Source organism: Pelodiscus sinensis, chromosome 6 (assembly GCF_052426305.1).
Source record: "Pelodiscus sinensis isolate ZL-2025 chromosome 6, ASM5242630v1, whole genome shotgun sequence".
Classification (NCBI taxonomy): Eukaryota; Metazoa; Chordata; order Testudines; family Trionychidae; genus Pelodiscus; species Pelodiscus sinensis.
This window is the reverse complement of record NC_143057.1, coordinates 47,638,552-47,663,996: the sequence shown is the minus strand read 5'-3', so window position 1 is coordinate 47,663,996 and position 25,445 is coordinate 47,638,552. Positions and strand designations below refer to the sequence as shown.

At 40.9% G+C, this 25,445-nt stretch overlaps 1 protein-coding gene across 4 annotated transcripts in view; it reads right to left on the bottom strand.

Moving 5' to 3' along the window:
- SPIN1 (spindlin 1) overlaps positions 1 to 25,445 on the bottom strand; it is a 113,278-nt gene that overhangs the window by 5,772 nt on the left and 82,061 nt on the right. For all 4 annotated transcript variants that reach the window (XM_075931859.2, XM_075931861.2, XM_006131895.4 and 1 more), the window contains 3 exons: positions 13,640 to 13,688; positions 5,861 to 6,114; positions 3,987 to 4,220 (listed from right to left, as the gene is read on the bottom strand). In XM_075931859.2, the coding sequence (XP_075787974.1) occupies positions 3,987 to 4,220; positions 5,861 to 6,114; positions 13,640 to 13,688 (537 nt within the window). The remainder of the gene's footprint in view (positions 1 to 3,986; positions 4,221 to 5,860; positions 6,115 to 13,639; positions 13,689 to 25,445) is intronic.

The window sequence follows — 25,445 nt, the reverse complement described above, 5'->3', positions numbered from 1 at the left end:
AAGAAGGTTCTTACTAAGCCCTTCCAGAATCTATTGATCAGCTGGTGTGCAAAATCGAAACAGCCTTGAGAGGTGAATTGCAGGCACTGATTGCTGCCAACTGGACTCAAAGGAGCTGATGCACAAAGTCATGACTCCCTGTACATGACAACAGCAGTTGCCTTTATTCAAGAGGAGGCATCAGTGGCACTGACTGGGGATTAAAAGTTGGTCCTGGTTATCAGTTTGCGTTCATCTATCAGAGCTTGGAAGTGAGCCCTGTCAATGAACTTTGCAGGTTTGCTATAATTCAGGAAATCGCAGTTAGCCAGCAACACCTGGTAATTGACTATCCTGAATTGGTTGCTAAAAGATGAGAAGAACTATATATTAAGTAGTTCCAGGTGTTTATTCTTCTTGCACACTGTTGTCTGGTCCTTTCAGAGATGGTATGGACCAACAGTGAATTAGAAGCTGGGTGAGACAAACATTTTGCATCCTTAGTTGGAACATAGTAACGCTTCTCACACTTTGAGGGTAGGAGCGCAGGCAGCAGAGGTAGCCAAACTGTATTAGTTGACTCCAGTACAGTTCTGTTAACAGGCAGAGCTATAACCTTGGATCCAGAGAGGTGCAGCATGATTAAAAGTATGCCCTGGGAGTCCTGAATTTCCAGAAGGGGAATATGAAGAGCTCCAGACACTGCAGAAGTGGGCATGGAATTGTCTTAAGTAATTGGATGGTGTGTGCACATGGTGACTTGGAGATCTAAAAGTCACCACTTCATCCAGGGATGATGATGGCAGTCTTGCCGGTTCTGATGGATCTGACATGTTGCATTCTTCCCCCTCTGTCAGATCCAAAGATAGATCTGAGCAAATAAGTGCTAGAACTACAGGTCAAGGGGGTGCTGCTGCACCTGCTGGCTTGAAGTGATTTCCATCATGTACAGGTTATTTTAATGCTCTCAGCAACCCCACTATACAAATTGTTCTTCCAGCTCTGATAAAAGCATTCTATTAGAAGGGAGGAAGAGGTGACACTGGTCCCAAAGCCACTGTGAGGGGTCACATTATGGTCACTGTGAGGGGTCAGTAAGTGATCACATTGGCCCCAATTGTATGGGGTACCAACAGCTCCAACTCAGAGATGGAGGTTGTTCTTGAACTTGTGCAAGTTTATTGGGGAGTTGAGGATAAGTATGGCAAGCAAAGAACAGATCATCAAATGGCTCCTAATCTTCTGAGTATGCGGCCAATTCTTGTTCCTGTGATGGTACCATTGGTGATGTTGGAGGAGAAATGTATTCTGCATCTGGTGGGGGTTGATAAGCTCTATCCTGCAGTGGGTTCTCTCAGAGGAGACAGCTCTCCCTGAAAATTGAGGGTAGGGGAGTAGGGTAGGGGATTCTGGATCCATGCAAGTGAGGATATCATGGGGGTTGAAACAGATTCAGGCATTCTGATGAGAGGGACTCTGCTTGTAAGGACCATCCAAGCTAGCGAGGAGGGTGGTATCTTGCAGTGACTGGGCTTTAACATTACCATCTGTTTGTGAACACCTGGGAATGATGGACAACAGGACATGATCTGGGACCGATGGATCCCAATGCTTTTCTTTTAGTGCTTCTGTCCTAAGTCCTTATGGGCTAAGCTGGTAGGTTTTCTTACAGTTACATATGGCTTCTTTGAAGTGAGTTTTTTTTACAGTCTCATGCTTATGAGAATGCTTCCTAATTTATTGAAAAGACCTCAGCAGAGGATCTATGAGAGTAGTCTCTTTCCCACATCAGACTTGACAGCAGGATATGCACTTCTTGTTGAATCAAACCAATGAACAGGTAGGATTCCCCAGCCGGGGTCTGATTAGAGCCTCATGACATTCTCCATGACATTCTACCGGCAGAGATGAAGCTCCTACTTTTTCAGGTAGGACTGGGGAATGATTGGCATATACTACACCTTACCACCATAAGCTTCCTCAAGGCAGTGCAGATAATGGTGGTGGTCTTTAATGATAAGGAGGATTGTGGGCAGGAAGCACAGAGTTTGAAGCCCTGTGTCCTGGGCACTATTTAGTACTTAAATGAGGTACAGGGGTTATCCTCACCCCCCCCCCCCCCTTAAACTAATGCTAACATTGTTAGAACTGATAACAAATGTTACAACAAAGAAACTAGTGTGATTTTGTGGGTCTTTATGCTAAACTTAACATAACATTTATTTGACTTAGCTTCCTTTGGCAGAGAGACCGGCTTACAAAAAAGAAAACTGGTGAAGTCTGATTCAGAAGGAATTCTGAAACTACGTTTAGGAAAGATTTCTTGCTAGGACAAAAAAAATATTTTGTTCATGGAACACAATAATAAAAGGTCAGCCATAAAAGTTCAGTTAGTCTCCTTGCAGATGTAATAGAAAAGTTGTCTCATGGACAGGTATTAAAACCTTCCAAAGCTTTTAAAGGAAATAAAAATCAATTTATGTGCTAAGTTTCAAGTCTACACAGAAAATCTTGCCAGTTTTTAAAATCATACTTAAAAATTAGGTCCCGAATCACTGAACTTCTGTACCCAGAGCACAATTCAAGCCACTAACTGAAATGTTTCCAGATGCAGGGAAGACTGACTGTTCCAGATATTATCTAGAAACACAGTGACAAGTATGAGAGACTCCAGCAACAAGTCCAGGAGTTCATAGTACCAGAACTGATTAACCAAATCTATAATTATAACCTTGTCCCCTTATCTATAGGACTGGAGCAGGGAGGGAGAGGAGAAGGAAAAAATATAAAATGATGGTTCCAGTCCAATAGAGTGACATTTGTCAGACCTGGGAATCTTTCCTCTCCTTAAAGATAAAAAAAGGACACTGGCATTTTAAATTGCTTTTGGTAAAAAAAAAGATGTATTGATTCATAACCCCATTTCTGAAATAGATCTCATACCATTGACTCCTTTAGGAGAATATACAACTACAGTTTCTATCCTCTGTGATTCATGTTGCTTGCATGGTGTTCAAGTATGACAATACTGGTGTGATACTGTCTGCTAATAAGTGTACCATGTAGTCCTCCATATGAAGTGAGACTTAAGAACCCAATGAATAGCTTCCAGCTCTAATCTTTATGAAAAGCTTCACCTATCGAGGACCCCAACTAAATGAACAACCAACTCATTATAAAGCCAAAGCTCTGTCACAATCCATTCAGCTAGAGAGAAGAGTATAGAGCTCCACTCAATTTTTTTTTCTTTCTGAAAGGGGGTTTCCTATTTGTTTTCTATATTTCCAGTTCAATATTTTCTACACTTGAAGACATTGTGACTAGCTGGAGATCTGCTATCAATATATCTGCACAAGGACCAAGTAATCAAGTTGGGATACATGAATCTATAGATCTTGCATGTAAATATCTCACAATATTGGCTACCACTGTGCCTGTGAATGCCACTTCTTGTTTACAGTGAGACGTGGACAACATTATCTCTGCAAATGTAACCGGACTTGTTTGTCTGAGTGACTGACAGAACATGAAGGAGAACTGTGTGGACTTGTAGGCTCTGAATTTTTTTTTGGGGGTAACATAACTCTGCACAATTAAATTCAACTTTTGTAATGAAGAGACTGCATCACAGTACTTGTATTGTATGAACTGAAAATACTATTCCTTTCATTGTGATAGTGCGTATATTTATAATAGAAAATATAATGACCATTATACACTTTATATTCTGTATTGTAATTGAAGTGAGTGTGAGTGTGAGAGAGAGAGAGAGAGAGAGAAAAATGTGGAAAACATCAAAAAATATTTACATAAATGGCCTTATATCAACAGCACACTCAATCATGATTCGTTTTTTAAGTGCTAGACAGTCCTAATTAAGTTCACATGAATCTTCTGCAGTTTGTCAGCTCTTTCATTTCAATAACAAATAAACAAATAAACCCAATGTCCATGGGAAGTGAGATGTTTTGTAGTTTAGAAGAAAAAAAACATACTGATGTACGTACTGGAATCAGGCATAATGCGGAGATCACCTTCTTTATAGTCATCTAAGAGCTGATACATGTACAAGACAGGATCCTTCTCATAGGTAATATAAAACCATGTGTTCATTATAGGAGCTCGAGCCAACACCATCCCCCTCCACTCATCTTTTGAGCCATCTTCTGTTTCAAACATATGTTCCACAGCTTTGCCAATCATTGTATCTGCAAGGTGGGCATCACTGATTCGAGATGAAGCTGAAATACGTACACAATATTTCATAAAGTTCAGGACCATTTCAGAAGCATGCATACTGCACCTTTCAAACAAATCATAAAAAAGGTTTCATTCAAATTGTTTCTATTCTCTGGGTGTATCCAGACTACAAATATTAAATAAGAGCTTGTCTACAATGTCATTTAAAATAGCTATTTTTGATTAAATCCCATGTGTAGACATTAAGGATGTTAGATAACTGTCAGGTAACTGAATAATCGTGTACACTCATGAAATCTTAGCTGTTTACATGACTATTCAATAGACCCTGGGGAGCCCCCTGCCACCGCACGCGGCTGCCTTTATAGGAGCCAGTCCATGAGATGAGCCAATTTAAAAAGGGCTGGCAGCAGCCCCTGTCCGTGAGAGGGAGTGCGGGGTGAGTCTGAGCTCCCCATGGACAGAGGCTGTTCTGTAGGAAGCAGAGCAGCCTCCGTCCACAGGGCACTCGGGCCCACCATGGGCAGAAACTGTTCCACAGCAATCTCCCCTTTCCCTCACCCTGGCTATTGCCTCTGATAGAGGCAGCAGTGCTGGAGAGGAGGGGAGCCAGGCGGCACCGTGGAACCAGTGCTGGGGAGAATCAGCTTCTAAAGCCAGCTCCCCCCAGCACTGGCTCCTGCTCCCTTCCCCCTGCTGACTGCATCAGCAACAGCAAAGGGCGGGGGAGAAATGCATGTAGTCGACAAGGTTAATCAATAAGCCTGGGCTTATCAGTTAATTGCATGGTCAAGTACACGTTGACATCCCTAGTGAACACATTTATTCTGGAACAAGAGCATCCACATATGGAGCTAATCAGAAAATTAATCCACTTTAAACTCACAACCTAGTGTATTCCAATACAAGCCATACCTCCAGTCTAGAAAATAATAGAATCACTAAAAGACTTATTGTGGGTTACAGAGAAGATACCACATCATCTTCATTTCTATTAAAAATAAACTTTTATGACCAGCCCTCCCACATTTGCTAAAATAGCATTTAGGGGTTTTGTCACTGAATTTTTTCCTCTTGAAACACTGCCAATTTATTTCAGCCAATAAAAAAAGCTGACCCCATTTGAGAGTGAGTGACAAATGGCATGAATTCTGAACAGTGATAAGTGTTTTAGACAGCTGACTGAAGAATTGATAACAAAACACATGAATTCAATTATTTCATTTTAAAAGAACTTTCACTTTATTTTTATTGCTTCTCGGGAAAGGCATACGAGAAAAATTTAATACAGAACCATAAAATACGGAGCACAGCAAAGAAAATTTTCATGAAATTGAACTGTAAAATGTGATCTCTCACTCAGCATCAACAACAGAAATATTAATCTAAGCACTATATAAGCTTTTTAGAGAGAAACCTTGGCGGTGACAATGGTTGATCAATATTATATAATTTATAAGCATTCTAATTAGATAATTATACTAATTAATGTCTATTGCACTCCATCTGATATCAAAGAAGTTGTTTAATTTGAGTGCAGAATTCCCTCCTTGTTCCAAAATAAGGAAAATATTTCCTATTAAAAGTCCACAGATGTGACAAAATACAATATAGCAGCTCCATCCAGCGTCCTGTCCAGAGCTTGCAATATATATGAATATGCAATCAAAAGAGTACTTACCAACTCTGTCTGGAAGGACTTCAAGCGCTGATACTCTCTCATCTTTGTGCAGTTCTAGTCCATAGACACAATCAAATCCATCATATTTAATAAGGTAGAGAGAAGGATTTACTGGAACCTGATCAAGAACTGTCCCTTTCCATTGTGTTACAGGTCCACTCCCTTCTTTCCATCCATGCTGTATTCTGCACCCTACAATATTTCTTCGGGGCTGAGAAATGGGTTTACTAGGTCCCACGTTGTTTCGATGCTTTCTGTATATAGATACAAACAGGTTTACTCTAGTGTACAGAAACATGTTTTATTGTATTTATAAGCCAATTAATTAAATCTTTTTGTTTTAATACGCAAGTACTCCAAATTTCTCAATATCCTTATGTTCATTTAACCATTCTAGACAAGTTTTAATGCATCTTGTATTTTAGTGCATCCTCTTTCTACTACATTTTGTATTATAGTGCATTTTGTATTAAGTTCTTTGCCTTAAATTATTTAGGAAACACATTACCGTAATGCTGAAAAGAAAAATAATGTCACTGTGATCTCTTGCTAATAATTTGAAACAGAGATGATCAAACTTTCGCCCTATCACTTTTTCAGCAAAAATTGTACTTTTATCCAATTAAAAGTGTTTCAGAGGAATATATACATTTTAACAAAATTAACAAGAAAAATTCAGAAGTTGCATTTCAATAGTGTGGGTTCAAATAATTTTGTTTCTACTGTAATATTCAAACTTTAATTTATATTCTATATCACACATGCATAGGATGGTTTAGGTATACTTGGTCTGCCTGAGCTCCAGGTCTGGAAGAACAGTAAGTGGATCTGAACCAACGGGGCTCCTGGATCAGACACTCAGATTAGGTAGGTTTCAAGTGTACGCACAAGGCTGTCGGATTAAGATCAAGTCATGACTGTTTTTCTCATGATAAAATAATTTCAGTATAGTTTTGGAATAAATATTATTTACTGCTAACTTCATTTAACCTCATGCAAATACCTACACAGTATTAATTCCTTCAATTATTAGAAACTGAATGTCACACAAACAACCTATATCATTCTCAGAAGAAAGTTGGCAACAGAATTTCTCAGCAGTAGCAAGTGGCCTCTCAGAAAGATTACTTACTTTGCAATAACTGAAGCTCAACATGCATGGTCCTTAATGGTATTCTTGCCAACCATGCACCTGAGACTGGAAGACTTGTCAGAAGCACGGTCCATTGATCTGTGCCTGCAACCTATACTGTCTTGTTCTCTGAATCTAGGACATTAAGGGGTGATGCAGCTCAATCACCTCTCCTATTATTTCCTCTGTATCAAGAGATGATCTGAGGGTGGAGTCTGTAAGACACGTAACTTTACTTTCTTTGTGTGCGCGCCCCCATCCACCTCCGGGTAATTCACTGTAGTTGACTCTAGAAGAACTCACACAAACATAAGAACGGCCATACTGGGTCAGACCAAAGGTCCATGTAGCCCAGTATCCTGTATGCTGACAGTAGCCAATGCCAGAAGCCCCAGAGGGAGTGAACACAACAGGTAATCATCACTTGATCCCTCTCCCGTCATCTATTTCCAGACATATCCATTTCCTTCATTTGATACCAATATTTAAAAAGGGCTATAGAGGCGATCCTGGCAATTACAAACCGGTAAGTCTAACTTCAGAACCGGGCAAATTAGTCGAAACAATAGTAAAGAATAAAATTGTGAAGCGTGTAGAAGAACATAATTTGTTGGACAAAAGTCAACATGGCTTCTGTAAAGGGAAATCCTGTCTTACTAATCTATTAGAATTCTTTGAAGGGGTTAACAAACATGCGGATAAGGGGGATCCAGTAGATATAGTATACTTGGATTTTCAGAAAGCCTTTGACAAGGTCCCTCACCAAAGGCTCTTGTGTAAATTACATGGCCATGGGATAAGAGGGAAGGTCCTTTCTTGGATTGAGAACTGGTTAAAGGCCAGGAAACATAGGGTAGGAATAAATGGTGAATTTTCAGATTGGAGAGGGGTAACTAGTGGTGTCCCTCAAGGGTCAGTCCTGGCACCAATCCTTTTCAACTTATTCATAAATGATCTGGAGAAAGGGGTAAGCAGTGAGGTAGTAAAGTTTGCAGATGATACAAAACTGTTTAGGAAAACTGTGTATACAAAACTGTGAGGGACTCCAAGAAGATCTCACCAAACTGAGTGATTGGGCAACAAAATGACAAATAAATTTAATGTGGATAAGTGTAAAGTAATGCACATCGGGAAAAATAACCCCAACCATACGTACAGTATAATGGGGGCTAATTTGGCTACGACATATCAGGAAAGAGATCTTGGAGTTATTGTGGACGGTTCTCTGAAAACTTCCACACAGTGTGCAGCAGCGGTCAAAAAGGCAAATAGGATGCTAGGAATTATTAGGAAAGGGATAGAAAATAAGACCCAGAATATCTTACTGCCCCTGTATAAAACTATGGTACGCCCACATCTTGAATACTGTGTACAGATGTGGTCTCCTCACCTCAAAAAAGATATTTTGGCCTTGGAAAGGGGCAACTAAAATGATTAGGGGTTTGGAACGGGTCCCATATGAGGAGAGGTTAAAGCGACTGGGACTTTTCAGTTTAGAAAAGAGGAGACTGAGGGGGGATATGATAGAGGTCTATTAAATCATGAGTGGTGTGGAGAGGGCCGATAAAGAAAAGTTATTTATTAAGTTCCCTAAATAGAAGAACTAAGGACACCAAATGAAATTAATGGGTAGCAGGTTTAAAACGAATAAAAGAAAGTTCTTCTTCACACAGCGTGTAGTCAACCTGTGGAACTCCTTGCCAGAGGAGGCTGTGAAGGCTAGGACTATAATAGAGTTTAAAGAGAAGCTAGATAATTTCATGGAGGTTAGGTCCATAAAAGGCTATTAGCCAGGGGATAAAATGGTGTCCTTCGCCTCTGTTTGTCAGAGGCTGGAGAGAGATGGCAGGAGACAAATTGCTTGATCATTGTCTTCGGTCCACCCTCTCTGGGGCACCTGGTGCTGGCCACTGTCGGCAGACAGGATACTGGGCTAGAAGGACCTTTGGTCTGACCCAGTACGGCCGTTCTTATGTTCTTCACTAACTAGAAGAGGTTCAAGAAAATGTGCACCATAAATCACATGACAGAAGTAGGTTTCTGAAGCTGAAGCTTGAGCAAAGGCATGATTTCCAACAAAAAAAATTGGATACGAGTCTGTAGATGCTAATCTATAGACTTTTGAAGTGAATTCTTTCCAGGAAACGCACGTGAAGTAGACTGTCCTGACATTCTTTAGAGAAGAGCTTTCATAATCCTCTGGCCTAGAATGATGCCTAAACATCCATTTACAGAGTTTTTGCAAAAAGACTGCTTTTCATTTCATTCTCTCAGTGATGGAAAGAATAGGCTCATCAATTCCCTAAAACATTTATCCTTTGTGAGTAGGCTAGAATACTGCAAACGTACTTGTCCATTGTGAGGTTTGCGAAGAAAAATAAGCAAGTTTGATTCACGTAAAATTCACAGGGAACCTTTGGATAAACCTGTGATGCAACCTCAAGGACAATGTGTCTCTGAGAAACACTTTGTAAGAAGGTGTCTGCCATGTTGTGTCTGCTTGAATGGTGGGCTGAGAGAACCAGGTTCAAGTTTTAGAGAGAAGTATGGTTTCATGATGGAGGAAAGATTCTGATAATACACTAAGAATCTCACAAGTTGTAGGATGGATAAAAGCCAAGAAGCTCATCACCAGATGATGGAAAAGAGTAACAGCTGCCAAACATATTGACAAATAAGTAATGGACAGACTAGATGTCTTGGATAATCTTCTGTCTTTAAGATAGGAGGGATTACAGAATCCTTTTGGTGTAAGTAAAGCTGATAAAACTAAAAGGAACTGCTTCCATTAGATGGCATTTTGTTTTCTTAGAATCACAGAACTGGAAGGGACCTAGCATCATCTAAAACATCCCGACAAGTGTTTGGCTAATCTGCTCTTAAACATCTCCAATGATGATTCTAAAACCTCCCTAGGCAATTTGTTCCAGTGCTTAACCACCTTGACAGTTAGGACATTTTTCCTAATGTCCAAACTAAACCTCCCATGCTGAAATTTAAGTCCGTTGCTTCTTTTCCTATCATCAGGTATTAAGGGCAATACTTTTTCTCCCTCCTCTACCAACCTTTTAGATACTTGAAAGCTGTTATGTCCTCTCCCAATTTCTCTTTTTAAAACTAAATAAACCCAGTTTTCAATCTCTCCCCATAGGTCATCTTTTCTAGACTTATAATAATTTTTGTTGCTCTTTTCTGGACCTTTGCCAATTTGTCCGCATCTTTCCTGAAATGCCGCACCCAGAACTGAACACAGTACTCCAGTTCAGCTCTAATTAGTGTCAAGTTCAGCAGTAAAATAACATATTTAGCTTATGATCTACTCTGACCTCCAGTATTTGTTCCTAGGCAGTCCCTTCCATGTGTTCCGCTGATTCTCTCCTTCAGTACTTTGCATTTGTCCTTATTGAATGTTGTCCCATTTACTTGACCATAGATTCAGAAAGAGTTGTAAGTATATGCACAAGTAAGATGTGCAAGAGGTCAGTCTGATATTTCTAAGTGTTCTTCACTTTTAGTATGGTCAGTGCAGATATGTACTCCTGTGAGCTCTAGACACATCCTTTCCTGGGCATGGAGTCTGACTAGATGAGAAGCAGTCCTTTTCTTAAGGACTTATGAAGCTATTTATCCTGCTTCTCATCAGGACATTTACTCATACTCGAAAACAATGTTTGGTAAAAATCCCAAGAAATGACCAATAGTGAAATCTAGAGAAATCTGATAATAAAATGCTTCTATCATGCTATAAAGTTGCTTAAGTAGGAAACGTTGAGTTCCATCAGCTATAATTACAGCTACAATATTCACTGGGGTTTCTGAGAGAGGGAATGCAAATCCTCTGCAACTCATTTGAGCTCCAGACTTGCACTTCTCAAGGAGAACTTATTGATATGTAGTTCAGTGTATCTTTACTTTCAGATTTCTCTTCTCTCACGATTATATGCAATCTTTAGCACTATTTTCTAGAAAAGCACTGAGCAGCTACTTTGGTCTCACAGATAACATTTTCCCAATTAAATACAGCAGAAACATCAAGTTCAGCATTTGGTTGCATCAGCAACTTTTGTTAAGTACATTTTTAGAACATGCCTGTTTAAGAGATATATCAGGTCTCTGCTAATTTCTTTTGTTAACTTCTCTTATTGAATATATCCACTACAATGTCATTCACAAGGAATCTATAATGTGAAATTTGCATAATGAAAAAAATCTGATTTTGTGTGCAATAAATTTACTTCAACATGGAATCCCATGCTAAGACATCTTTTGATTAACTGGTGAAGAAGCTTAATTCTTTCTGAATGCTAACTGGAAAAAAAAAATCTATTAGAACAATTGACACTGTCAAGTTTAGAAAACTTGTTTAAAGTTATTTAGCATATTACCAGTACCTTAGAATTAAAAGTATAATTTTTAAAAATATCTGTACCCTCCACACCATATATCATGTTTATGCTTTACGTTTCATTCATTATAGACATATTGAAGCATTCCGTTTCATCTTTTTTTTGTAGTCCACTTCATTTTCTGGTTATGGTGCATACAATGATTTGATACTGGGATTGCAAATACTTCAGTGGGATGTTTTAAAAACCCCACTATTTTCAGCAAAATAACATGCCATGGTTACTGCAACTTACATTTTGCACCTGAACTACCTGTAAAATAATCCAAAAGTGTTTAGCTGATAGCTACTTTTAAACACACCACTGCCTAGAGAAAGCATTTCTTCCAAATTTCAGAATAACTACTTCCAAAGTGTTTTACAATCAAGGTGATATCAAATACCTTTTTATTATATTGAGAATCACAATTTCAAATTTAGGTCATACAAAGAGGAAAATAAAGTCAATGAATGGATGTTAAAATATTTCTAGTTAGCCACTATTTTTTTTAAAGAATGGTTTTACAGGACAATTAAAGTTGTCTGGGTACCTTAACTATGCTTTTTCTTTCTTAACATATTTGGATTTTTAAAATTTCATCTTAAGTCTCAATTTTCTGGACTTATAATACTTGTTTGTGAGGTAATTACAAAACTCCTGTAATATATTTTAAGCTTAAATTAGTTACCTGTATATACTCGAGTATAAGCCGACCCGAATATAAGCCGAGGCACCTAATTTTACCACAAAGAACTGGGAAAAAATATTGACTCGAGTATAAGCCTAGGGTAGGAAATGAGGCAGCTACTGGTAAATGTAAAAAATGAAGATAGATACCAATAAAATTACATGAATATTTATTTCAAAGAAAAACAATAACCTAGCTCTGTAAGTGGAAAATGGGGTCAACAAAAACAATATGGTATCAAAAATACCGTAACTTTAAAAGTACAACAACCTTAGCTCAATCAGCAACCAAGCTCAATCAGCTCCCCATAGCTCTTTTCCTCAGGTGTCCCGGCTTCCTAGCTGTTTTCGTGTTTTTAGCTGAGGGAAACTTGCAGATGGCAACTCCCTCTCCACATATACCATTCCCCCGACACAGAGGATAAAATATTTCCACAATCCCTGGGCAGATCCTGCTTTCCATAAGGATTTTATCCTTTCCATTCAGACCCCTTACACCTTATCTCTTCTCTTCAGCCTGCACCGAGCTGCGCTTCTGCCTCCGGACCCGCCCCCTGCCCACAGCACAGTGACAAGCCAATCACTGGCAGTCACTGTGCAGCCAACAAGCCTATGTATGTGCGCTGTTCATTGCACATACATAGAGCTTTCAGACCTCAGAAATTGACACGAGATACTTTGATGATGAATTTACAGCGCAGTCCATAACAATAACACCTCCTGACAGATACGACAACCTGGATGCCATAGAACCTGACCAGCGTACTCACTTTCCTCAGTTCTCGAGACGCTGACTCGAGTATAAGCCGAGGGGGGTATTTTTCAGCACAAAAAATGTGCTGAAAAACTCAGCTTATACTCGAGTATATACGGTATATGTATTCTCAACTTTAACTCCATTTTAAATGTTGGTCTTAGAATAGAATCCCAAAATCTTAGTTCCTTCAATATTCTGCTGCTGTTCATCAGAACAACAAGTAAGTTAATGGCAAAGTGAATCATGACCATCTCTACCAACCAGTCCAAACTGGCAGGCCGAACCCAATCACCCCATTTGAAAAAATAAGCCTAAGAAAATTCCATGACAAAAAATGTATCTGAAAAAAATTAAAATCACAAGAAGCAGAAAGAAATCTATTGCATGTCTGAAATTATTTTCAAGTGCAGACATCAGTAAAAATACTTGATGACAATAACTTCATATTGACCTAGTTATAATGCACCACTCAATTAAGTTATTATAGTCTTCCTTGCCATTTCCTCTCCTTGAAGTCTTTAAGAAAGTTATAGTATTTATCTCTATACTCTTATTTCTCATGTGATAGTGCTATTCAAACATCAGGCAGTTAAAAAAATAGCATGTTAACAAAAGCAGTGTAGAAACACGTGTGTATCTGCCAATGGATATACAATAGCAGAACAAAATCTCACACTGTTCCTAGAACAAAAATAATAAAGGTTGGAACAGGAGTAATAAGAACAGAAACATGTATTTCCAACAAGATAACTCTGGGTAACAACCAACATAGGGAAGTACAAATAGATGAAATTTACAGAAAATAAGAAATCCCTTACTTGTGAGAGGTTCTCTTCTTCATCATGCTGGCAGATACTCCTGCATGCCCTATAACAGAAATGAATGAGATATTATGTTCATGCAGAGTGCTAAGAAAGGCTGCTGTTTTGAATGCCAAGACGTAGATGAAGTGCTGTAATTATATAGGGAGTTAAATACCTAAACGTAATATAAACAAGAATATAAGTATCCTGACTTAAAATTTTTAAAATATTTTAGGAGATAAACTTGAAATTAGAAGTGTACTTAATGCAACTCAGATGTCAGATGAAAACATTCTACAGGGAAAAAAAAAAAAAAACCTAAACAGCACAAAGTTTAAAAAACATCTCAATATTTTGTTACCCCTCATTTAGGTAATGAGAGTATTGACAGGAAAACTTTGTCTTGTGGGTTAGAATTAACTGTATTAATTTTGCCACGTCAGCATTGTTAAATGATGAATGTGAATGAAAAGATAATAAAATGTTGTATGCCTTAACTAAACATATGCCAATTCAAAATACAGAAGACTGTAGTAAGACATCCCCCCCTTAACAGACCTTGCACCCACTTCTCCTTTTCCGTCAGTGTTCCCTGTATTTCTTGTCTGGTCATTCATGAAATTGGTTTTCAAAGCTTTTCTGATGTGCAGTGCCCCTTAATGTGCTCTCCTTATTACCCTTGTGTATGGCTGCTCATCATAAGCAGCAGGGCAAAGCAATTTGCAAAAGTTCCATGAAAGTGGCCTTCTGCATGCACAAGTTTTGCAACCACTGGTCATTATTCCATAACTGCATAACTATGTTGTCCTACCAGTTTGTGCTTGCCTCTCGGGACCAGAATTGGTGTTTCCATTCTGTCAACCCTAACCTTGCCAGAAACTTTCCCCTTTACTCTTACATATGTTATGCAGCACACAGCAAGTGGCAACAACAGGAATATTGCTTTTGCTAAGATCTAACCTAGACAAACTGCAAACATGTCCCTTTAAATGGCCAAAGACACATTCTATGACCATTGTACACTTGCTCAGCCTGTGTAGTTGAAGTGCTCCTTACTGCCGTCCAATTTGCCTGTGTACAGTTTCATGAGCCATGGGAACAAGGGGTAAGGCTGGGTCTCCAAGGATAACTATTGGCATTTCAATATCTTCAATGGCCATTTTCCAGTCTGGGAAAAAAAATTGTCTTGCAACTTTCTGAAGAGATTAGTTGCTAAAGATGCCTGCATTATGCACTTTCTTGACCATCCCATGCTGATGTTGGAGAAATGGCTCTTGTGATCCACCAGCTCCTGTAACACCATTAAGTACCACCTCGTGTGGTTTATGTATTCTTTGGCAAGGTGGTCTGGTGCCAAAAGAGGGATATGCATTCCATCTATTGCCTCGCCACAGTTAAGGAACCCCCCCCCCCCCACACACACTGTGGCAAAGCCATCCATTATCTCCTGCACATTCCTCAATCACTATCCGTCCTAGAAGGATATTGATTGCCCTGTCTACTTGCATTACAACAGATGCCACTGTAGATTTATCCACTCTGAACTGATTCCTGACTGACTGGTAGCAGTCTGGCTTTGAAAGCTCCCACAGGTCTATCACCACTCCTCAACACTCAGAACAGGTCTCATTCTGGTACTGTTGCACTTCAACGGATGGGGCGGAGGATCAATTTGCAAAAGTTCAATGAAAGTGGCCTTATGCATGCACAAGTTTTGCAGTCACTGATCACCTTCCCAAAGCTGCATAACTATGCAGTCCCACCAGTTTGTGCTTGTCTTCTGGGTCCAAAATCAGTGTTTCACTCTGTCAACAGGTACAACTGCTTAATTCAGTGAGTTCCTGCACATATGTGGGGCATTGCTGGCATTAGTGCCATGTATATTGGCCAAACTGGACAGTTTCTACAGGAAAGAATTAATGCACACATCAGATATTCAAAAAGGCAACACACAGAAACCTGTTGGAGAACACTTTAACCTGCGCAGGCACTCATTAATGGATCTCAAAGTCACTGTTGTTTCAAGCCAATTCCACAAGCTAAATACACAGGGAAGGGTTGGAACTTAAATTCATTTACAAGTTTGATTCTTATCGGAGAGAAATGAATAAAGATATTTATTGGCTAGCTCACCCACTACCTTCCACATCCTCATGACTTAACTAACCAACCAACCAAACAATGGGTAATTGTAGAGGTGCAAATTGTTATCAGCTTCATGTAACTTGAACAATCCAATTTGCTATTCCCCCCCCCCTTTTTCCTTCCCGCTCTCCCCCACTGCCATCCCTTATTTATTCTTGCATCTGGACTTCTCATATTCTAGTCGTCTGAAGTGGGATGTACCCATGGCTCATGAAACTGTACCAGTTACATGTTTTATTAGTCTCTACGGTACTGCCAGACTATTAGTTGCTTTTTAGTTTTTCTAGTTCCAGACCAACTCGGCTACCCCTCTGAAGCTTTTGAGTTAGGTGAGTTACACTTGCTAAAGTAATTAATCTTAACTAGCAAAATACATCATGAGTTCTGCTAGCATTTTGTAGAGTTTTATATTGTGGCTTAACAGCCAATTATTTGGGGGAGAAAAACATTTGTAACTACTCTGCTTACATTTCTCTCCCCCCATTATAAATAGAGACTACAATCATCATACATCTAAAGAATCCACTAGCTGTAGCTAAAAGATTCAATACTAATAATCCTTACAGACATATTACCTCAATGCAAAGTGATTTGCAACCACATTCTCAAACCTTTAGAAAGGTGATATTTGACTTTCTTCCCCTAGAATTCTGTGATTCTATAAACACTACAGGAACAAGGTTTTTTTACATGTAAGATGAGAATTGCTTCCACTGGAGAAATATATGGATGAAGTTCTATGGGCTGTGATTAGTTGATTATATAGTGATCCTTTTTACATTGAAAATTATAATGTGTATTTTCTTAAAAACTACTGTAGCATACTAATAAATTGAGCAATTAGCAAATATTGACTATATTCATTAAAATTGGCATCTACTGGCTGAAGCCATTTTGATTTAAAAAAACAAAGGACCTGACTTATGATCTTGACAGTGTGAAAGACAACGTATGAGTTTTCAACCTACCATATCAGCTTATTAAAGAATTGTATGCTAGTGCTAACCTATGGTGCTTTTGTCAGTTTTAGTGGAGAATTATCTGAGCTTTGTGGTTGCCAGGTTGTATGAGTAGTTTATTTCTGTATAATTTATTCTCTCTTTTTCACTAGTGGTATTCTATTCCTACCAAACTCTCTCCTCCTCCCCGTTTTTCCCCTCTACTCATTGTCACTTCACTACAGCTACCGGATTGACATATTTATTTACTGGAAAACATGACATTTTTCCTAGAGAACTAGACATTTTTCTTTAAACTGATTTATTCCTCATCCTCTTCTTTTTGTCCTTCATTTCTCCTGGCTTTGGAAATATTTTCTAAGGTGATGAGTACCTGGGAAACTTTCTGAGGTCATTGTTAGGATTGCAAATCATTGCACAAAGGCTGTTTCCAATGTGTATATATATTAGCATGGCTAACTATGTTCATGCAGTGCTAATACTCTCAAGCATCTAGAAAATTAACATTGCTGTTTCAAAATTCAAAGTATTTTTGTACAGGTAATACGTTTAGTTTTTCCCCAGTTGGGTAAAGCAGATGGGGGGGGGGGGGGGGGGGGGGGAGACAATGATAATTGTAAGCAATAGTCTCAGAAATGGCAGTTAAATATATATATATTTTTAAATAGCTGCTATCAGTATAGACAAAGGGCATTCTCTTCCCAAGATGGCAGGAAGAGGTAAGTCAGTCAAGATACAGAAGGATTCACCTAATTTTGAATAACTTTTGGATGTCGATGTGAAATGCCTTAAAGGACCGAATTTTCCGAGAGTCTCCTTCTGAGAGTTGGGGACTTCAGGGATTTAAGAATTGGGACACTTAAAATCAATGCTGATTTAAAAAATGTAGGTCTTCCTGTTTGGTTGCAACAAACCCCGCTGCCAGCTTTGTCCACATATTCACTCTGCTGACACCATTATTGGGCCTAACCAAGTGAGTTATAAGATCAAGAATATATATTCCTGCGCCTCAAGAAATATAATCTATGCTATCATGTGCCGAAAGTGTCCGTCTGCTATGTACATTGGACAAACGTCTCAGACACTTCGCCAAAGAATCAATGCCCACAAAACAGACATTAGACAGGATCACAAAGAAAAAACAGTTGCTTGTCATTTCAACCAGAAAGGACACTGTCTGAATGACCTGCTAACCTGCATCCTACTTCAGAAGACATTCCAAACTGCACTTGAAAGGGAATCCTCTGAACTGGCATTCATGCTAAAATTTGACACTCTCCGCACGGGACCCCAGCTATCTTACCCATTACAAAGATAGCTTCCCCCATTATCACCTCTAATTCTATTAACTCACAGACATCTCCCCTTCCCCACCTCTAATATCATTAACTCACTGGCATTCACCTCCTTCCCCCCCCTCTACATCCCCCTTCTGTTCTGTAATGTGATTTGTCCTTTTCATGTGTGTTCATTTTTTAAAAATTGTATCCTTTGGTATATATGGTTGTGACTATTTTCTTCCATTATTTGATCTGAGGAAGTGGGTCTGGCACACGAAAGCTCATCATCTAATAAACCATCTTGTTAGTCTTTAAAGTGCTACATAGACCTGTATTTTGTTTAAGCTGATTTTCAGTGGCACATGGGCGGGAGCTCAGCCCTGCTGCTCCTCCCTGTGCTGCCATGTGAGCCTTGTGGTTGTTGTGCAGTTGCAGCACAGCTGCAGCAGCGGGGGTGCGTGTGTGTGTGTGTGTGTGGGGGGGGGGGAGTTGGCAGGAAGAAGGGGAGGCCAGGCAGAAAGGCTGCAGACTTGGGCTGTGCATGAGCAGCCAGTGCTCTCCCCCTTCTCTGCCCAACTCCATTGCAGCAGTAAGCTGCTGCTGCTGGTGGTGGTGGTAGGCGTGTGTGGGCTCAGCAGGCCAAGCTCTCCCAGCAGCTGAGGCTTGGGCCATGAGGCTTCTCCTCCAGTAGCCAGGGCTGGGACCAGGGTCGCAATGGCTGCTCCTCAGTGGCAGGGGCTTCGGCCACGCGGGCTACTCCTCCAGCAGCTGGGGGCCAGAGCTGCTTTGCGGCTGCAGCAGCTCAGACTGCCAATTGGGGGTAGGAGGAGGGGAGGAGAGGAACTGGGACACAACTTCTTCACAAGCAACAGCTGCTCAGGCTGCTGGCGGCAAATGGGAGGACTGAGACAGGGCTGTTTCATGGCAGCCAGGAGTAGGGCTGCTTCACAGCAGCTCAGGAATTGAATTCAAAGTGCATAAACCCTGAATGATTACCTACAATAGTGACCCCATTTATACTGCAGCCTACGCATTTACTTAGATATGGAGCTGATGATCCCTCTTCTGGTCAGCACAGACTCTTTTTGAAGCACCCAGGATATGTGAAGAGCTCCTAGCAAAGAGGCTACTATGCACATAGCTCCCTCTGTATGGCCTTCAGTTCAGGGCTTAAATATTAAATGTGGTTGATGGCAACATCACTGGTGCATAGTACTGACTGGAAAAACTGTTACTCTTTGACAGTCTCCAGCTTTCCCCATGTGCACTAGCCTACTGTTATACTGAGGCACCTGAAGCCTGAGGAAGGAAGAAGAAAAGCCTCAAAATAGTATATTAAATAAGTTTAAAAAAACCCCAACAGATCCTGGCAGCAAGAAAAATTGGTTCTCAGCCACTAATGGCGGTTCTTAAGAAAGCTAAGTTAGATGTTTGCTTATTTCAGCCTTCTCGGAGACACAAATATGGATTTGTTCAACAAAGACCATGCTGTTTGCATTCTATGTTGTGAGAGCATTGTTTGCTGCACATCAAGTGTCGAACAACATTTGCAGACAAAGTATGAGAAACACTTCAAGGATGATGTGGACAAGGCTGAGTCAAACAGGCTATCACAAGGTACAGAAAGCAAAGCAGTGTCTTTACTAACTTAGTGGTAGAAATGTATCCGTGTTAGTCTGGTGCAGCTGAAACAGTCCTGTTTTTTGTTTTTACTAACTTCTGTGTCTTTAAGAATCAAAACAGAGAGGGAAGTTTACAAACAGGGGAAGATATAATGAAGTTGTTTGTTAATCATTTTGAGGAAAGAGGAATTAATACCTGAAAAATATTTTGAGACAACTAATGGTGCCCCTGTTATGGTCAGAAAACAGAAGGGCTCTGTAAAGATCATTGAGGATCAAAGTGGCCACCCAATGGTAAATTTTCATTGTATTATTCATCAAGAGCTAGCAGTACTGTCTCCCTCTACTGAGAGGTTCTACAGCTTGAAGGAGGTTTGGAGATCAAAGAGGGGAATCTGCTCTATCAGACTTCTTTTGCCTCTTAGGCGGTGGATTGGTGTTGGGGCATTGGCGTCTCATTGTAGCACCAGAGATCTACAAGCCGAGCCTCTTCTGCAGCTTCTTTAGGCGATGTTGTATCCTGAACAGATGCTGGGGCACTCTGCACTCTTGAACTGGGAACTAGATGATCTGGTGCAGTGCCCCTGGCTTAAGAGTCACTTCCATTAGTAGCTGCCGCAAATGAAAGTCCCTCTCCTTTGCGTAGGGATGTGAATTATTAACTAGTATCGTTCTTCCTGGCTAAGATTTACCAGTTATGGTTAACTAGTGGCCTGGCCAGAGCAGCCTCCAGGTGGGCCTGGCGTGCCACTAGTGTGGCCAATCAGCCTGGCCAAAGCAGACCCCACCCATCCTGTTGATTAGTTAGCCATTATGGTTTAACCATTTAACCTCAAACAGGATTTTACATTCCTACCTTTGTGCAGGGCTTGAAGCTCCTGCAGAACTTACACCGGTCTGCTTGATGAGTCTCCTCCAAGCATGGTAGATAGGAGTCATGGGAGTCACTATTTGGCATTGGCTTACAGCAAGAACCACAAGCCTTGAAGTCTTGGGCTTGTGGCACAGTACACTGCCCAAGGCAGGTGGTAGCTGTTATCTACCACCTCAAATACTATAATGATTAATACTAAAGAGAGAACAAAATGAGAACAATGAAAGCCAACTAGGCTAGGGAATGGAGCACTTGCAGAACAAGCAAGCAATGTTCCAATGCCATCATGGAGGGTAAGAATGAACTGAGGGTCATATGCTAGCGCTACTCCGAGGACTCCCTGGCTAACCCTATGGAGGCTGCTAGGGAAAAGTTTCTGGCATGTGTGCACATAACACGCACATGCCTTCACTGGAAAGGACGTGAACAAGCACTCGAACAATGGGCAATTGCTTAATCTCCTCCTCCCTGGTAGCTCCCCATGAAAGAAAGGAAGTAGTGGTAATTTCTACCTCTGCCATGCTCCTTTCCGACCTCCCAGAAGAGCTTCTAGTGACAAGTAGACTTACTTAATTGTATACACCATTTTAATTAATTTAAATTTATCCAGTGAGCAAACAGGAATCAAGGTCTGGCAATTTTTTTTTTCCAGTCTGGTCAACAACAAAATTCCCAATATTGCAGTTACACCTTTTCTTGGTACCAGAAGTAGGGCCTTTTTAGACCAACCTATGAAATAAGGAGACAATAGATGCACTGAAAAATAGTTCTCTCTCAGGAGTAGCACAGCTCTGTGAAAAACTGCTTGCTAGCTGGAGGGCAACAAGGAGCCAGGCGGCCATGTGGACACCAAAATTTACGCCTCCACTTCTGGGGATGATTGGGTCTGTAAAGCAGATGCGGGTATTGCTTCAGCAGTGCAAAGCAGTTCAGTGGGGCTCTCAGAGTGGCAGGTGGCATAGTCAGAATTATAGCAGGGTAAAAGAACATCAGCAGTACTGTTATGGATCCTGCAAAACCAGCATTAACAGGTACAGATACTAAGTAGATAAGAGGGATGCAATTGGCTGGAAGCCTGAGACTTGGTCAAAAGGTATTATGATTGTAGATGGGACATTTAAGAAGGGCTTGTCCTTGGATGAACTGGAAGAGAGATCAGAGAAACTAGGGCAAAGCAGCAAAAGCTTTTTAGGCAAAGGGGTCTGAGAGACTCCTTGGCCAACCAGGGCAGAAGCTAATAGTTCTCTTGGCAGAGTAACCTTGGAGGAAAGACCCTGAAAAAGCAGAGCAAGGAGAGTGCAAAAAGTTCTCCAGGCCAAGAGGTATGAACTTGGAAACCCTGTCTATTGAGGACAAGTGACTAGTAAAAGCTCTCCTGACAGAGAAGACACTGAGAATCAGTGCTGAGATTCAAATGGCTCTTCACGTAGACTGGCCTGGACAAGGAGACCACGAATACACAGGGCAAAGGCTGGATAGGCATTAACTTCCACAAAGTCCTACCATCCTAAAGCCTTCTTTGGGGAAGGGTGGGAATATGTAATGTGGTATGCCAGGTCATCCAAGGCCTCCTGCTGGAGGGACTCCATTCCTACCACCCTTCCTTCCCTAGGAATGAGCAGTGAAAGTGGATCCTCCAAGCCTGTCTAAAAGGGCTCAACAGAAGCCATCAGACACAGCAGGTTAAAAGATAAAAGATGTTGCAGGACCTGACCTGGTCAGGTCCTGGGTGGGACCAGAAGGGCACTGAAGGGTGTTACACTATGGACAAAGGAACTTAAGAGGCCACATTTACTGGATGGGGGTTAGGACATGAAAATGAAGCCCTAATGTAACCAGATAAAGGAACAGGATCATGTGGAGGGGAAAAACCCAGGTAATGGCAGCAGCAAACAGAGCAGGACTGCTGTTTTTAGGGTCTCCGGTGGGCAGGCCTGGGAAAGTGACCTATGCCCCCCAAGAAGGAGCTTGGCTCCTTGGCTAGAGGGCTGAACCTCTGCAGACCTAACAAGCAAGCTCGGTATCAACCTACAGGGTGCACCAGGACCAGAAAAAAATTGCATCAGCACACCAAGTCAACAGGGAACTCACAAGACACAAACGTCCCTTGTTATAGTATATTTTATTAGCTATGCTGAATATTAATTTGTAAAAGTTATATTGGATATAGACTCGACTAACAGATTTTTTTTGAAGTCTTTCCAGTTGTGAAGCTTATCTTGAAAGCAGTCTCTCAAGTGGAACAGTAGCATGATGTTGTGTGTAATTATCAAAGTAGCATAGAAGCTGTAGCAAGTGATGTGAATATAAACCTTATCACATTTAATTCATGCATTGTGAAATCTGACAGATCCTTTGTCATAAATTCATTAATGTTGGCTACTTTAATACCAATTACTGCCAGAGACCAAACTTTACTTATACCAAAAAACATCCACACTGATCTTTCCAATTATTAAATGCCAGGTGAAATATTTATATTAAAATTTCTAGGTATTCCCCCCACCCCCTTTTACTCAACCAGCCACTCACTGTTCATTCTCCATTTAATTTCTGCTTAAATCACAAATGAAAAACAGCATCGGAGACTGACCTGTAAATTCTTCACACCACAAAACTGCTGCTTTATTTAGTGTTTATTGGAAGTCTCGCTGCTGAAATTAGAGACTTAGGAATTAAGTGTTGACTTCAGGGTTGGGAATAGGGATGTAAAATCCCAATGAATCAGTTAATCAGCTCCCGGCTGTTTGGAGCAACCCTCGCCTGTGGCAGGCTCAGAGTGGGTGGCTGCTCCTGGGCAACAGTTAACTATTATGAAGAAACTTGTATAGGATCTGACAACACTACACTTGCTTGTTTGATTTCTAGTAAAATGTACAAACTTCTGTCAAAGGTGCCTAAAGAAAAAACTAAAACATCAACTATCAGCAAAACTGCGCTGTGACAAATCTTTTCCCACAAACCCCCCGTTATTCAAAAGTCAATTTTCACTAGTATTTAAAACAAGATTTTGCAGGGAAGCAAGACTAATGCCATTTTTCAGTAAAATGCTTCAAGCATTATAAGCTTTGCTCAGATTCACTAAATTGTGTCTTACACAAGCATATGCAGAATAGGTTTGTGTCTAAAATAATCCAAATGTGACACTTCGGCAGTACCAAAGTTGTACATAAGAATGGCCATACCAAAGCTGTACATAGTGTCAGACCAAAAGGTCCATCTAGCCCACTGTCCGGTCTTCTGACAGCAGCCAATGTCAGATGGCCCAAAGGAAGTGAACAGAAACAGGTCATCATCAAGTGATTCCTCTCCTCTCATCCATTTCTAGCCCCTGACAAACAGAGGCTAGGGTCACCATTTCTACCCATTCTGGTTAATAAGTATTGATATACCTAACCTCCATACATTTATCTAGGTTTTTTTTTTAAACCTTGTTAGTCCTGGTCTTCATGATCCACTGGAAAGGAGTTCCAGGGGCTGCCTGTGGTGTGTAAGGACAAACTTCCTTTTGTTTGTTTTAAACCCGCTACCTATGAATTTCATTTGGTGACCCCTAGTCCTTATGTTATGAGAACGAGTAAATAAGAGGAAATTACTCACCTCGATATTAACTGTCATTCTTCAAGGTGAGTGTCCCCAAGGGCGCTCCACATTAGATCGGTGCACTGCCGTCGAGCCTTAGATCAGAGATTTCAGAGCAGTGTCCCTTGGGCCATGTGCTCTCAGGTGGCAGGCATCGTGCATGTGCGAGCCCTCCCTCTACCCCCATTCTTTCTCTACCCCGGAACAATACCTTTGAGAAGACCAGAATCCTGAAGTAGAGTGAAGGAAGGGAGAGTTGAGGCGCGCCCATGGGGACATTCATCTTGAAGAACGTCAGTTCCTGTCGAGGTGAGTAATTTCCTTTTCTTCGAGACACATTCCCATGGGTGCGTCACATTAGCGGACTACAAAGCTATTTCTGGTTAGGGAGGTAGGGACTTTGGATGTGGCAGAAATCAAGTGGAAAGGTCCGCCTTAGAGAGTTTTATTTTGGAGAAAGGTTCCTGCATAAGTGCTTAGTGCTTTGCAAACATGTAGTTGGAAGACCATGTAGCAGCTGTGCAAATGTCTCTTATGGAAACGTCGCAGAGGAATGCTATTGAGGTAGCCATGGCTGTGATGGAGTGTGTCATTATGCTATCCAGATTAAGATCCTGTTAAAATATTTCATAATTTTTTTATTTGTACTTTTAAGGAGTAAATCTTCATAAAAAATGATTTACATAGAAATAAAATATGCCTCAAAACAACACTAAAGCAATTTAAAAATACTTGAAATAAATTTGTCCTAGAATGTGTACTAACTTGCCAATACTAAAGGATCAAAGCTTGATGTAATTGGAGATTGGCTTGGATGGTTCCCCCCCCCCCTCCCACCCACCCATTAGAGCGATCCTTCTGCTTAGGGACAATTACCTTCTAAACATGAAATATCACTCCAGCCTAGGGATATTGGTTAATTGACTAGTTGTGTAACCGTACAAAATATTGTCTGTTACATGATTATTTGATAGTCCCCGGGAGCAGGCCTGACAGCCAGTGCACTCCTAGCCCCACTCCTGGGGAGCCCCCTGCCACGCTGCACTATTGCCTCTGTATCAAAGGCAGCTGTGCACGGTGGCAGGTGGGAGCAGGTCTGCAAGGGGGGCCAGTTTAAAAACCAAGTTCCCTTCATGGACCAGCAGAGACAACAGCATGGGGTAGCAGCAGCCCCTGTCCACTGGGTTCTGAGCTTCCTACGGATACAGGCTTTTGGGAGGGGAGAGCAGGGGAGCCTGATACAAAATAGCCTCTCGCTGCATCAGGCCTGGTTCAAAGACAGAGGCTGCTCTGGCATCCCCTGGCGCAGCCCTTATCCACAGGGGCCAGAGTTCCCCATGGACAGGGGCTGCTGCTGCA